Source organism: Mytilus trossulus, chromosome 8 (genome assembly GCF_036588685.1).
Source record: "Mytilus trossulus isolate FHL-02 chromosome 8, PNRI_Mtr1.1.1.hap1, whole genome shotgun sequence".
Taxonomy (NCBI): Eukaryota; Metazoa; Mollusca; class Bivalvia; order Mytilida; family Mytilidae; genus Mytilus; species Mytilus trossulus.
In genome coordinates, this window is record NC_086380.1 from 22,535,798 (window position 1) to 22,551,614 (window position 15,817).

The 15,817-nt window shown below is 31.9% G+C and overlaps 2 protein-coding genes and 1 long non-coding RNA gene across 3 annotated transcripts in view; all 3 read right to left on the bottom strand.

Moving 5' to 3' along the window:
- Positions 1-1,636, bottom strand: part of LOC134727474 (uncharacterized) — a 31,708-nt gene extending 30,072 nt beyond the window's left edge. The window contains exons 1-2 of the mRNA XM_063591855.1: positions 1,530-1,636; positions 868-897 (exon numbers count right to left, since the gene is read on the bottom strand). Coding sequence (XP_063447925.1) covers positions 868-897; positions 1,530-1,605 — 106 coding nt within the window. The 5' untranslated portion in view covers positions 1,606-1,636. The remainder of the gene's footprint in view (positions 1-867; positions 898-1,529) is intronic.
- Positions 1,637-4,727: 3,091 nt separating this feature from the next.
- Positions 4,728-12,995, bottom strand: LOC134727475 (carbonic anhydrase 1-like). Its single transcript, XM_063591856.1, has 7 exons — positions 12,968-12,995; positions 11,386-11,534; positions 9,682-9,774; positions 8,566-8,629; positions 7,791-7,948; positions 5,917-6,357; positions 4,728-5,053 (listed from the first exon to the last, which is right to left on the bottom strand). The coding sequence occupies exons 1-7, from the start codon at positions 12,993-12,995 to the stop codon at positions 4,883-4,885; spliced, it is 1,104 nt and encodes a 367-aa protein (XP_063447926.1). The 3' UTR covers positions 4,728-4,882.
- Position 12,996: 1 nt separating this feature from the next.
- Positions 12,997-15,044, bottom strand: LOC134681747 (uncharacterized). The gene is made up of 3 exons (XR_010100679.1): positions 14,931-15,044; positions 13,522-13,551; positions 12,997-13,138 (listed from the first exon to the last, which is right to left on the bottom strand). It is a non-coding gene; the product is annotated as an uncharacterized LOC134681747 (long non-coding RNA).
- Between the last annotated feature and the right edge of the window lie 773 nt (positions 15,045-15,817).

Below are 15,817 nucleotides of genomic sequence, written 5' to 3' on the forward strand. Positions count from 1 at the left end.
TTTATTACACGCTTGGCAATATAGCACGATCTATAGAAAAAAGATATAGAGAGTTGCGCGCAGCTATTGGTATATTTCCATTTTCTCTGCTATAGTGGAACCAAAATTCCGATGACGATGGTACACCGTGGTGACAACAACTTAGAATTACCATTATGTTAGAATAACTACCCAACATAATGCATTTGTGATGAAATTAGAAAACAGTAAATAAAATATTTGATGAAAAAATAATAACACATAATTTCCATAAAATTCTATCTGCCCGTCAAATTTCAGGCCTTAGAATAGCATTTTTTTATGATTTCGGATTGTTGTGATGTTTTGATTGGTTGTTCTTTGCAAGCGTCCAACAACGACTTGTGCATGTTCTGGACCAGGTGGTGTCGAAACTTATCTAACCTTTGATATGTAACAATTTATTATTCAATACTGATAGAACTTGATATATATATACATTGTATATAGTAAATCTTTCTAATGAATTGAATTTTAAATATAACAGCATATTCACATAATGTTCATTTATGTGATGGATTGTATTTGTATTATCTGTATCATTTTTATCGAATATCAGTAGAGAGTGGGTTAACAGAGAAATAATGGCAGGCTAGTGATATAGTAGGTTGAATTCTTCTTCCGTTCGGTCATCAAGGACCCAAAAAGAAATAAAACTTATATCTAAAATGAATCATGAATGAAAATAAATTTGTAGTCATATCTACTATCATTCGACGCATATGGATTTGAGACTCATTCTTGAATGGAATCAGGGTTGAGATATTGAATTATGTGAATCTCATATTGTAGCATCAAATCCAAACATTACATTTGAAATATTTGTCTACAAATAAACCAATTACTTACGTATACCATCTTGATATCCCCACATGTTTCCTGAAATTAAAGAAAATATGGAAAAAAACAAACTTTGAATATGTGCAATTTAGAGATCATATAGTTATCACCTATCGACCAAGTGTTTCGAAAAAAATTATTATCATATCAACCAACTGTGGTATTGACTCAATTGTTTTCAACAATAAGTATATCTAATCAAATGTGGAACATGTGTATCGACCAAAGTACATTTTTAGCATAACTGTTTGTGTTAGCTTTCTTAATTAAATTGTTTCATATATGATGTTATATCTGGACCTTTTATAGCCGACCTTACGACATGGATTTTTCTCATTGTAGAAGGCATTACGGTTACCTCAAATTTCTTACATTCACTTCATTCGAAATTTGATGGATAGTTGTCTCATTGGCAATCATACAATATATTCTCAAGATGCTTATTTCTATATTTATGACAAAAAAAACATCATATACTAGTATACAAAAATCAGTCGTAAATATTTTTTTTTTAAATTTCCATTTATTTCGAAAAAAACACAAATAAAGGTGATGTAAATTACGTAGGAAAAACAAACGTAGATGATATATTCAAATACAAATATATAAGAATTGAAAAAAGTCAGATCAATCGACAATTAAAATTGTCATGAAAAATAGAATTATCTTACCTGCATCTCCATTCACGCGAAAAGAACCACAAAACACAGAAATCACGTAAAAATGCAAGGCATTTAATACATACATTGTATTGTTTTAATGGAATCTTATTACATATTCCAGCAAACCATCTACCGCAAAAGATATGCATGTACATATTTATAATATGAATATGTCATGATAGATTTTACAATTAAAGTGTGAGGACTAATTTTTTAAACAAGTTTTTCTGTCATACATTGTGTTAGTCATTATTCTTTCTTTGCAAACAATTTACTGTTTTTGTTGTTACCATTCCATCATTCTAGATTGATGAAGCTCATTATATATTCCTGTATTCCTTAACTAGTGTCGTTTAAACAAATTTTAATGTTTGATATATATAGATAAATAGAGATGTACCTTTTTTATAATACGCTTGTTAATAAGACACAGAGTGACAGTTATAAGTATCCATACTGATCATCAAATGAAACGAGTCATCATCAAGGCAATGTTTAGATATGAAGCTAAGAAATTGACCCTATTCCTGTTTTCTTACCTAGTTTAACAGTTTAAGCAAAAAGCGAAATCTGTAAAAGGGATTATTTCAACTTTTTGAAACCTTGGTTTACTAGCTTCCTTGTGAGCAGCAACCCTCTATCAAGACATTTATGATAGGAATTGCAAGCATAAGGATATCGTATCAATTGGGAGATATATACACTGTATGGAGGTGCAGCTGGACTGTTGCTATTTAGAAATGGAAAGTTCACAATTGAAAAGCTGAAATCATCTCTTTTGTCGTAAAGTTTTGTTTTCAACCGACCCTCATTGTCAATTTCTAGATGTAAGTCAAGATATGAAGCCGACTTTACTGTATCATTTGTATCCTTTATTTCTTGTGCGATGGGATATATGCGTTCAACACAGTCACCAAATTTTGTATTATTTAGTGAAAGAACGTCTATATAGTGAAAAGTACAGTTAAAGGATATTGCTTACTTCTTATCTTTCTTCCTAAGAAGTTCCTGTATGAAGTCAGCCTCATAATAATAAAGAAACAATTCAAGTCGGCAAGAAGAGGGGCACAATGACAATAACTATCAAAACCAATGAGTAAACAAATAGTAAACAAAGATTATTTCCCATTGGAATGCCGACAGTCTGGTGAAAAACACGTCCTCCGAACGTATCCAATATGTTGTCAAGCAGGAAATTAAGCATTTTGATCATGTCAGTTTCAGATAATTTTTTGTTTCACTCATAGTGATCCTTTACAAAGTAGGATTTATCCCTCCCTAAGACAAGATACCTGTATTTACGTTGGCACTTATTTTTTATGAAACAATGCAATACCAAATCTTTCAATTTGTCTTTTTAGTTTGGAATGTGGAATACTTGTGTAAAGTGTAGAAAAGTCAAATGGTTTAATACTATTACAAGATGAAAAAAAGTTAGATTGTACGTATTTTGAAAGATCTTTGGAATTTGTAAGTATCCACATCTGATTCACGGCACCTTCGGAATAGGCAGTTGCACACTTACTTTGAAGCCCGTCTTAAAATTGCTGATAAAATAGATGTTAATAATTTAGAAAGAGGTTGCATGAAGCACTCGGACGACCTAGCAATGTACCGTTGTTCGTAAGGATATTATGAAGTTTAGGTCACCAATACAGTGATTGAAGATCCAGTTATTCATCTTTGGTGGAAATTCCAAAGGAACATACAACAGACCTATTATCATCCAGGATTTCCTCTTTGGTAAGGGTCGTGAGGGTATATGTTGAGTTTCCAAGTGAATTGTCAATACCTCATTCGTTTATCAAGCAGTTCATGTAATGAGTTTTACACACAAACACGATGTTGTTTTTTGGCTTGATCTGCGGGAAAACGACATATTTGCCATGGAGGAAGGATAATTGTTGCAACATTTGGGTCTTTAAAGATTGACGTAGCATGGACATTGATAGACCCATTCGGTTTCTTAATTCTGATTTGTATCGACGACCTCACTGCTTTAGTCCATTCTGAAAGAGTTTCTTTGTCTACCTTCCCGCGCTTAGCCCATTGCCTGACATGATTTTCGACTGTATCCATCAACATTTTAAAGTTGTATTTCCAATTGATGGATTTAGGTTCACGATATTTTGATAACACATTTTGTAGGGAAGTGTTATTAATAGTGTTGCGGTCACCGGTAATAACATGGACAGCCGGATAATATGTGAATTTGGAAGTAGCACATGTGCAATCAGGAGGTTTAGACTTGAAGTCGTCAATTTTGAGATCCTATAAAACCTGTTTGTAATTGAAAATTTTAGTTGCAATAGGTTTGGTATAGGATAAGAAATGATTGGTATAGATTGATCTTTGACAAAGAAGATATTTTCGATTGAACTAATTTATAATGAAGAATATTGCCTACGTTGACGCCATCGCGTCCTTTAATTTGTTGGCAAAGGAAAGATTCGGGAAAGATCTTTTCTATTTTCCATCTTTTCCAATGCGGACTGGCTTGAAAAGTCTGTGACTTGCAATATCTGAAACTATAGCTGTGAGTTTGTATTGGTTTGAATGAGGGTTTGTAACAGTGCAAACATAAATTGAACAGAGGATGAATAGTTAGATATTGTTACCTATAAAAGGAATGACAGAATGTGAAACTATTTAAGAGATGACTTTAAGCATCATTAATACAGAAAAGCAGTAAATGAAAATCTAGTATGAGAGAATGCACTCACAATAACCATCAAAGTACAAATGTTTTACTTTTTCTAACACTTTTCCTAATTCAAAATGAAAATAAAATGCTCGTGTTTATACATAAAAAGTAAATAGAAGGGACAGAATATCTGCGAAGATATTTCAATGGTTGTTAATTGTTAATTATAATTGTATTCTGTTAGCGTTGTCTGTTGCAACTGAAGATCGTTGACGATAAATACATTGGTGATTTTACGTCGCATGCATCAGATTCTGTTAGATACGAATGGTTGGATGATCAACATCCCTTAATCTTGAAAAGGATTGACAACATTTAGTCGCATCACAAATGGTTCAAAATAGAATAATTGAAATGACTTGAAGTGGTTCTTAAAGGACCAATCACAAAAAAAAACAATGATATTAATATGTTATGTTTATTTCATAGACATATGCATATAACGATATTTTCTTGTGTCTTCGAACATCTCTCTGTACTTTTGTGAATAATTGTACTGCATATTACGACCTTTTATCATCTTAGTTTATTCCTAATATCATTTAGAGGGATTAATACTTTTACATTTCTTTGGCATATACGTGTTCCGCAATAAACTGCATAGATTATTTATATAAGTGATTTTTGAAGCAGCAATTTTACTTTACTTATATGGAGTTTAATAACCATGTGTACGTTGTTGTATCATAGAACTGTATTTTCGTCTTTGCTGAACTTTGTTGGATTTGTGGTACCTGTTACTGCTGATACCGTATTTGTTTGTTAGAAATAGCTTGTTGGTGTATGGAATCCGGATCACCTGCTTGTCGTACAGAGTATAAATAGGGGACTGAAATATAAAAAAATATATATTTCTTTACTATAAAAAGTACATAATTATAAAAGTGTATATTTATAAAAAAAAATTACAACGCATGATACAGTTTCAGATTTAAAATAATTTTCCATAATTTTCGGCAGAATATTTACAGAAATTTATTGTTATTTACAATATTTCTAAAACAAATCTATTTGGCTTTATATCTGAAGCCTTGAAGGCGGATAAGGTGAAATTGCATGAAAGGTTTCTAATTTGGATCCACATTGTACATGTTATACGCTCGGTTGCATTTCTTTAAATATCGATGACATTACTTTGGATAAATTTTAACTGTTTTAAAATGGAATTTGCAATGTTATGTTGAGGAAACCCTTGGACGGAATCAAACATGCACTTCATTTATTCACAAACACCAAATATTGAGAGGGCAAAAAAAGACACATCTTACAAAATACAAAACACGTCCATTAATCAAATGATGTATTAGCCGACTAAAGGAGAAAAGGAGGATACCAGAATAATTTCTTCCTGCTGAAAGATTGTTATCTTGTGAACAAGCCTGATAAGTCAGGAAGCTCATAATCAGTGAAGGTCATTGGTTGATGTGGTTCATAAGCGTTTTTCGTTACTCTTTTTTTTTCATATAGATTGGGCCGTTGTTTTTCCTAATGGAATGGTTTAACACGAGTCATTATTGGGGCCTTTAATAGCTCGCTGTTCGATGTGAGCGAAGGCTCAGTTTCGAAGGCCATACTTTTGACCAATAACGGTAAACTTTTACAAATTGTAACTTGGTTGAATAGTTGTCTCATTGGCACTAATACCACATCTTCTTTTATCTGTGTAAATGCTACTTGTCATAAAGTTCGTACTTTTAAATGTTTATCTTTCCGGTTAAATTTTACCAGATTCCGTAACTGATTTCTGTTATCATCTCCATTGACACCACGTAGTTCTGTTTTCAGCTGATTTGATAGTTTATTGATATATTTATCCAATGATTTTTTATTGCGAGCTGTCATAATGTTTGCATTAGGAAAACTTTCGCGAATGGTTGTCTTACGACTTGAAGAAAAGTTGAATTGTCGCCTGCTTGTCTTTGAAACCTTGCGTCGTGGCTTGACACTTTTGTACCTTGATGTAGTTATTTTCACAATGCGCGCCTTCGCCCTAGTGCTTCTTTCTGAAGGCATTCCACGTATGTTGTTGGCATATACCTTTCTGCCATATAGAGCTTGCAATGGCCTAAAATTGTCAGCTAAATCACGGTGTTTGTTTATATGACGGTTTCCAAGAAAACGGAATAAATATATCTGAAACAAGATATATAATTATTTGCATGTTTGAAAAAAATATATACCTCAATTTGGTGTTACTTAATCTTTGACAGCTTAAGTTATATGTATCCATAATCTCCTTTAATCATTTCAATAAAATATCGACTCATACAAAGCTTTGCCCATAACTACAGTTAGCGTTAATAGTCTTTTTACCAATTCCCTCAATCGACCCTGTAAAATGAGATCCCTTTTTGAAGGACATTAATTTTTATTATACTGCAATCAGCTATTTTACTGTACAGATAAAGCTATACGTATAAACGTTAGCTTTATACGTCAATGACCCCAATTGACCTATAAGCCCCGCCTCCTTATTGTATTTCATCAACAACATCACGTCACGACCATGACAACGTAAAGTAACAATGGTCAAACTTTTTTGAATTTAAACTTTTATGTCTTCAAATTGGTTATTTATATATCATGTTTATCAAATGCTATTAATTAAGTTCATTTTCCCTTTCTAATTCCTTAATACGCCAATGTCTTACCACCTGGACTACGCTCATAGGGAAATACCCCAAAATGGTACCCCCAAGAGGGAAATTCCAAACACTTTTTTTAACAATTTTTGTTACATGTTTTTTTCATTTTTCATTTTTTTTTCGATTTCAGTATAAAGACAATATACGTATAGTGTCTTGAAATATGAAATTTATTTGTATTCGGCACGAAACGGGAAAATGCTCGGTAGAACCTCACATTTTCCCGTTTCTAAGCCTTATACAAATAAATTTCATATTTCAAGACACTATACGTATATTGTCTAATTATACAATGGAGAGCTAGCAGAAAAATGAAATTTACCTTAGCGTAATGTGAGTTATCTCTAAGATTTCAAAATCCTTTAATTCCACTAATTAATTTTGTTGTTAAGCTAAATATTTTTGACATCAGCAATTATTTTGAATGAAAAATGAGTTAACCAACCGATATATCACTTTCAATACATCATGACTTGCTTTGGCAAAAACAAATTTTGTCATGTTTTGAACCAGTCTACGATTTCTAAAGGGAAGTAATTTGTTCAAAAATAGTATGATAAAATAATTAAATCGGTAATTGGCAAATACACTATTACTTTATGATATTCGCTTTGAATAATATTGTAAAGTTTTTAAAATATTTTTCTCAAATCAAGCGTTTCAAAAGTATATGAAATCAAAAATAAAGTTCAGTTTTTCTTAAATGAGGGAATACATGCAACATCCGGTCTGTGATTTTGTTTGATGTTTTTCTGATAAGTATTTGTACATAAATAATGATAATATGAAAGTGCACATGAAATACATTATAATTAGAAAGGCATTTACGGTAACTCAAGGACGGAGGATACATATTTCGTTGTAATTCTCTTTTTGTTGTAAGATGATGTTATATTTATGGTGATTAATGCGATGTACTACCTGTTGTTTTGAAATAGAAATAGGTGATTTAATTACAGTCCATATAACACTTTCGTGGCATGGTGGCGTCGTCAAACTACCGTAATACCTGTAGTACACATCATGTGGTGACGGAAACAGTGACGTCATAGAAAATAGTGGCATTGTTACATTATCATCTAAAAATAAAAAGCAACAAGAATAAATATAAATCTCATAGTTTGCTTGCTATAGTAATTCTATTACATGTGTCGGGAAAAATCATTGGATAATATTTAGTATTACATACATATAAAGAGACGTGGTGCTGTTGTTGTTGTTAGCGCATCGGACTGCAAATAAATCAGTTCCTGGCTCGATACCCTTTCTGTGGAGAAAATGTCACCATAAGCGAGTATAGTCTTGAGAAACGATGATAGTACGTCGGAAGGGGGCGATGGAAAATGGCTGACTTGTGTTTTTTAAGAGAGAGCATTATTTCTTGCACAAAAAAAGTATATCACAAAAATACTGAATATTTATTTACAAATATAAAAACATGACTAATGATTTGTGTTTTTCGTTGATAACAGGTTATTGATCTAAAGATTATTGGCCGTTTGTGAGGTAATGAGTCATGTTCACACACAGACGAATTAGAGATGGTTGACAAAATAGTCGAGAGAAGTCAGAGACTCACAAAGCCAAACAATGCTGAATATCCTAAAAAATACTTTTTTTTCTTGTGAAATTTGAAATTACCGATTTGCTGATGGTTTGTCTCAGGCCTGATAACATACTAGTATATAGTATTTACCTTCGCGGATTATTTGAGCAAAACAATCACATATCTCATCAAACATGGTGTTAGCACCGCCAATCTGTAACGATAAAAGCAATGAGCAGAAATGTGTAAGAAGGGAAATAACTCATGTCGAGTGTAGCACCGCCAATCTGTTATGACAAAAGCAATGATCAATAGAGTGTTACAACGGAGATAACTCATATCTCGCAAATCTTCAACGACAAAATCAATGAGCACAAGAGCGATAGAAGGGAGATAACGTATGTCGAGGTGTTAGCACCGTTTACCTGAAACGATAAAAGCAATGATCACAAGAGCGTTAGAAGGGAGATAACTCATGTCGAGTGTAGCACCTCCAATCTGTACGAAAAAATCAATGACCAAAAGAGTGTTACAAGGGAGATAACTCATGTCAAGTGTAGAACTGCCAATCTGTAACGAATAAACCAATGAGTGTTGTACCGGCGTCACACATCAGGGTATAGCTCCGACGTACACCGGGAGTGTTAAAAAATCACGCTGCCAATACGATGGTAATTTTGGATGTAATCAACCTGTCAAATTTTTATCTTGAATATTATTATTGATATAGATAAATTGTAAACAGCAATAATGCTCAGCAAAATAAGATCTACAAATAAGTCGACATGACCGAAATGGTTGACCCTTTAAGGAGTTATTGCTCTTTATAGTCAATTTTCTCACAATTTTCATTAATTTGGTTCATTTTAGTTATTTTTTTCAATGATATTTTCCTCTGTAATTAATGGGCTAAGTTTATTATAGATAGAGAAAATTGTAAATAGCAAGAATGTTCAGTAAAGTAAGATCTACACATCACCATCACCAAAACACAATTGTTTTATGAATCTATCTTTGTCCTTGGTTAAATATGCACATAGACCAAGGTGAGCGACACAGGCTATCAAGATCCTCTAGTTTTTTGTTCGAGCTTAACTGATAGAGTCTTTTGTAGGCGAAACGCGCATCTGGCGAAAATACAAAATGTCAATCCTGCATGGAATTTATGATGAGATTATTGTTACATTTCACTATTTTTATAGTTTAAAATGATTAAACTTTGTTTAAACTTTAAAATGTTTAAACTGAAACAGTTACCATACTTACGTCAATTAAGAAAGAAATGACCGCTAAAGCTCCTGTCGAGTTCAAAGCATCTTTATACTGTCGAAACCTAGAACTGTAGGACACTATATGCATCTGCAAAAAAACATATAATGACAATGATGAACAGTACTGTAACTCTGATATCAAAACTGCATTCTAACCTATTAGATGATATTACTTGATTTCGATTCAATGCATCATAGCTACATACAACATTGCGTCTCCTAATATTTATATCAATATACTGTGTAATAATTCTAGAAATATGATTGGTGAAAAGCAACCGCGTGTTTATATATTTCAAACGTGTGTAAGATTGATGAGCGGGGATTATTTCAATAGTTTTAAACATTTATTCACTGCCTATATATGGTCGGGGTACTTCCTGTATTCACCTTTATTACATTGCTTTAGTCTTATTCCATATTGCAATGCTTTAGTCTTATTCCATATTACAATGCTTTAGTCTTATTCCATATTACATTGCTTTAGTCTTATTCCATATTACATTGCTTTCGTCTTATTCCATATTACTTTGCTTTAGTTTTATTCCACATTACATTGCTTTAGTCTTATTCCATATTACATTGCTTTAGTCTTATTCTATATTACATTGCTTTGGTCTTATTCCATATTACATTGCTTTAGTCTTATTCCAAATTACATATTTACATTCAAAGGAAGATAATTCTGCAAAAAAGGTTGAAATATCAATAGAAATTGATACAAAATTATAATGTTACCGCTTCTATTCAACAGAATGTATTGATATTTGATATCTTAGCCGTTTTTAGAGTATGACAAACAACCCTAGAGGTGTTTTAATTTCTTTAATCAAACAACAATATATATTTCGTAATTCATAAGTTGCCCATATATTGAATTTGTTCACCGTGTCTAATAAAGAATCTCACATTAATAAAAACAATAACAGTTTTTTTGTCTTATTCCACATTACTATGCTTCAGTCTTATAACATATTACAGTGCTACAGTCTTATGCCATATTACAATGTTAAGTCTTATTCCATATGACAATGCGTATGTCTTATTCCATATTACAATGTTTTAGTCTTATTCCATATAACAATGCTTTAGTCTTATTCCATATAACAGTGCTTTAGTCTTATTCCAAATTACCATGCTTGGTTTCTTATTACAACGCTTTAGTCTTATTCCATATGACAATGCTTTAGTCTTTTTCCAAATAACAATGCTTAGTCTTATTCCATATTACCATGCTTTTTTCAAATAACAGTGCTTTAATCTTATTATATATTAAAATGCTATAGTGTTTTTAAGATACCTAACACCTCCCTCTATTTCTTTTTCTTATTAAAATGGTTTATTACGATTCGTACGTTTTTATATTTTCATGTAGTTTTCACTATGAAAGGTTTTGATTCTGAATTGTGTATATTAAATATCGGTTTTGCTAGAAATTTGAAAAAAATGTTGTTCTTGACTCTTAAATATCTCCCACCCTCACCCGAATCCCTCCCCTATATTTGATATGCAATTGTGCAGAAGTTACACGAATTTTGTTTTAAAGGTGCACAGTGTAGATAAAATTAAAAATGAACTACGTTCATTGACCTATAATGGTTTACTTTTATAAATTGTTAATTGGATGGAGAGTTGTCTCATTGGCACTCGTACCACATCTTCCTATATCTATAGACTATCTTTTATTTAATTTGTATACCTCCATTGGAAACTGTTTACCATTAACGTCATGTTCACTGCCCCTGTGATCAGCCTTTCCCCAGTGGAAGTGGAACTGTTTTACTATGTATCTCCCGTGTAACCCTCCTCCAGTGATATAACAATTATCATCCAAAACTTCTACCTCAACTAAAAGAAAATATGTAAACACACGTATACATTATTGAAATAATGTTGATGTTTTGAATTTTGTATCTTTTTCTAATAACATTTTGGTAAAGTTTTTTAAGTATTCATTCGATGAAAAAACTTTTTTTTTTAAGTCATAAAAGGGGGGTCTAAAGGTGTCAACCAAAACACACCAACAGTTGATAATCAAGAAGTTAGTTATTGTCTGCTATCATTTCATTTTCATTTTTATTTTTATTTTATATTACTTTTGAATTAGTTTAAATATATTTATTTACAGTGGATAAATAGGGGGAAAAAATGCAACTTATATTAATCCCTTTCCACTTTGCAGGTGCGAGTGCTGCCTTGTAGTGGCATTAGCCTTCTCTGTTTCGAAATCTACAAGGTTGAATTAAGAGGGGAAAATAAATTAATAGAATTGATATCTAGTGTTTTTGTAATGAGTTTGAATATATTCCTTCAAGTAATTTATGATGGGAAAAGCAATAAAAAAACTATCATTGGTTTTGAAAAAAAGGAAATTTCCCGTCGATCATGAAACTAATCAGAAAAAGAACCTCGCGTACATACACAAACTATTAAATAAAAGTTCAGAGCCTAATATAATATCATATATGACGATAAAAGTATGTAATACAATAATTAATGTCTTCCCTGTGAATTAAACATAGCACTAGCCAAAGGTTGGCCGAAAATAAACATTTTTATTGTAAACAAAGCACAAAAATAGTACACCTAATTACAAATAAAACTGACATATATTGTCAATAACAATGATATATATTCTTATACAATATGTTGCGTTGTTTTCACTCTGGTATTTCTTTAAGAACTTATCTGAATGGGATCCAATTTTATGATGGATATCAAACGCCTATGTGTCAATAATTGTAATTGTTAATTTGAGGTGTTTTTGTAACAAGTACAATTATTTATGCACTCATCATACTCTGCTATTGTATCGATCCCCAATAAGTATGCACGTGCATGCACAAACTCTACCTTTTGATCAAATAACTATGCAGGTTCATGCCAAAACTCTACCACTTAATCATAAAACTATACACGTGCACGCACAAACTCTACCTCTTGATCATAAAACTATGCACGTGCATGCACAAACTTTACCTCTTGATCCGATAACTATGCAGGTACACGCCAAAACTCTACCACTTGATCATTAAACTATACACGTACATGTCAAAACTCTACCACTTTATCATATAGCTATGCACGTGCATGCCGAGACTCTATCACTTGATCATATAACTATGCACGTGCATTATAGTTTCATAATGGTTCATTTACAGAACGTTAACAAGATCTACAAGACTTTTTGAAGGTGGAACAAATCTGTGACATGTATGTCTCGAAAAAATAAAAAAATATGATAATAGCATTGTTTTGTGACAGAATCTATATATATTTACCTGTTTTTCCATAGTTCACAATGGTCATTCTTGAGTCGTGTATAGTGTTGATGTTACTGAAATCAAACGGTTCGAGTTTGGTATCGAGAACAACTTGTCTTGTATCAATGTTTATAGGTGATTGTTTTCTCCCGGAACATTCTGGGTACAATCTTGGCCAACTTTGCGGGGCTGAAATATAAAGATTGAAGTCATTTTAATTTTATGTTCATACGAGTGAAGTTGTTTAGACTATTTTTTTTTACAATATTAAAATTCGTAGACTATTAGTATACAATGTGCTTTTATCTATTTTTCTAATTTACAATAGAACAGAAAAAAGTGTTTCATATGAATATAAATGTTTTAAAAATGAATTAAATTAAAAAACAACCTACTCTTTCAAGTTTGTTTGAAACTAATATATTTTCTTGTCATATCTTCACTTCTGTGTGCATCTTTATCCCGATTTGTGTTTATCGTCATTCTAATATTGTGTATTTTAATGTTTATATGGCATACAAACCCGTTAATTCTAATTATTACTTATTAACTAGTATGTATATTTTACGTACGTACGCCATCTTGATATCCCCAAATGTTTCCTACAATCGTAAATAATAAAAGTTTTATATGATTTAAGACAGTATACATCACAATAAATAAATTACATCTCTCTATTTCTGATGTTAGACAAAATAAAATTATTTATCTTTCCCTATTTTGTATATAACAGTAAAAAGTAATGAAATGTGCAAAGGACAGCACACCAGACATTTTAATTTAGCAACTTTGTCCATCGACTATTAACCGACAATCGTCGAGGAAAGCATATATATGTCTGATTACATTTCATTTTACAAATATTAAACTCAAATGATTTAATGCACTTTTAAGAAAAGACGAAAAAGTAATTCAAATATTTCCTAAAACGATTTCAATTATACATCGATAATATGTTTTGAATGAATCATTTTAATTCTGCCATTATCGAAGCTCCTGTCGCTGACTGATATCCGTTTTTAAGTAACATGTCAAGTCGTTATGAAGGGCTGAAAGATTCGCTTTATTGCTTGTTTTTTTAAAGACTAACTACTATCATATAATTACAGCAAATTATATACACGGTCTTTGGAGGAACACCAATATACACAAAATGGAACATAAAAATTTCACATGCTAAGTGTAGAAGCAGCTTAAACCAATTTTCAAGTTTTGTGTCTCCACTCAGCTGGAGTTCGAACCAACAACTTCCCATACTCGAGACGAGCGCATGCTATCGCAAGACACTCTCTGCTAATAAAGAAATTTCCCATATTATTGAGTTACTGAACAATCGTGAATGGTAAATCCCAAAACATTCAAGAACATTTGTAAGCACGCTGACATACGCCATGTCCCTCTCATTGTCATTGGGCGAATAAATCTCATATAATTCACAGGAATATTCTACTTGATAGAAATGTAACCAGATATACTGTCGATTTGCACATTTACAAAGTATGTCCAGGTAATCTACAAAGTTTTCATGAAGTTCTGCGGTTCGACTTCAGAGGAGTTGCCAAGTCAAACTGATACAGTAGATATATACATTGTATTTAGGCCACAATTCTAAATTCAAAAATGCATAACTCCTAGACGAAAAATAAATCTATTTTTTCTGTCAATATGCACATCTACATAATATATCCCTCTTATCTACACATATTCGTATTGTGGTTCTAAGGGAGTTCAGATGTCAAAACAAATCCAGGAATGACGAACGGACTGAAGGGCGAACCGGTCAAAACATTATAACTTACAAAATATTATAACTGTGGTAAGCATTCCCATCATATATTTAATATTATATTATAAAAGGTATATAAAGTACGATGAAATTAAGTTTGCCTGGGTGAAAAATTACACCGTACTACCCATGAAGAAAGGACACACATTGTTTTAATGTTGTTTGTTTTATTATTTATTTTATTAAATGACTTACCTACGTTTCCTGACACACGAAACGAATTGAAACTGAGTAAAATCAAGAAGATGAACACATGCATTTGAATTAACTCCACCATGGCAGACCCCCGCAAACTTATATGACAATGACCTATTCTGTGAATATATCCAAATGTGTTCAATGTTTTATAGATAATAGTCAGGCCGAACAAAATAAATGATTGCTTATTTGATCGGTATATATACAGTCTGCTAAAAGTTAAGCACCACCTATTTTTATTGCATCGAATTGTTTTCAAATTTAAAAAAATAATTATTCCTCGAAAAAAAGTTAACAATCATATAGCAATTTTGCTTATGTATACCATAAACAAACCACAAATATAATCTATGTCACTTATGAAGGTTCTATGCATGTAGTTTTTTCGTTCATAGAAATAGTGTAAATTACATAATTCAGAAATGTAATTTAAGTTTCACTGTGATTTGTTTTTACAACCATTGATCATCAAATATCATTAAAATTATCTTCACATAATATTTGGTATGCTCGGCAAATTTAATGTCAATATTTGAGTCAATAGCATGTGTAACAACCTCTCTTCCGGTACAGTTTCATATAACGACTTATGATTCTTAGTACAAACCTTCAAAACTTTAGTTGAGGAACTCTATTGCATTAAACAACAAATGCCATTTTTAAATCGACAAAATATTGTGAAAGTGGATCTCTGCAATTGAGATTTCCGCCAATGGCATCTCATACATGTTTGATAGGGTTTATGTACTATGGAGACATACAAGGCCAAAAAAAGTGTAAATGGCTTGTTGCTATTTGGACTAGGTTAAAATCCCTACCCTGTGTGGTCTAGTGTTGTCGTCCATGTACAAAGTTCTTGACATATTGACGCAAGTGGGGGATTA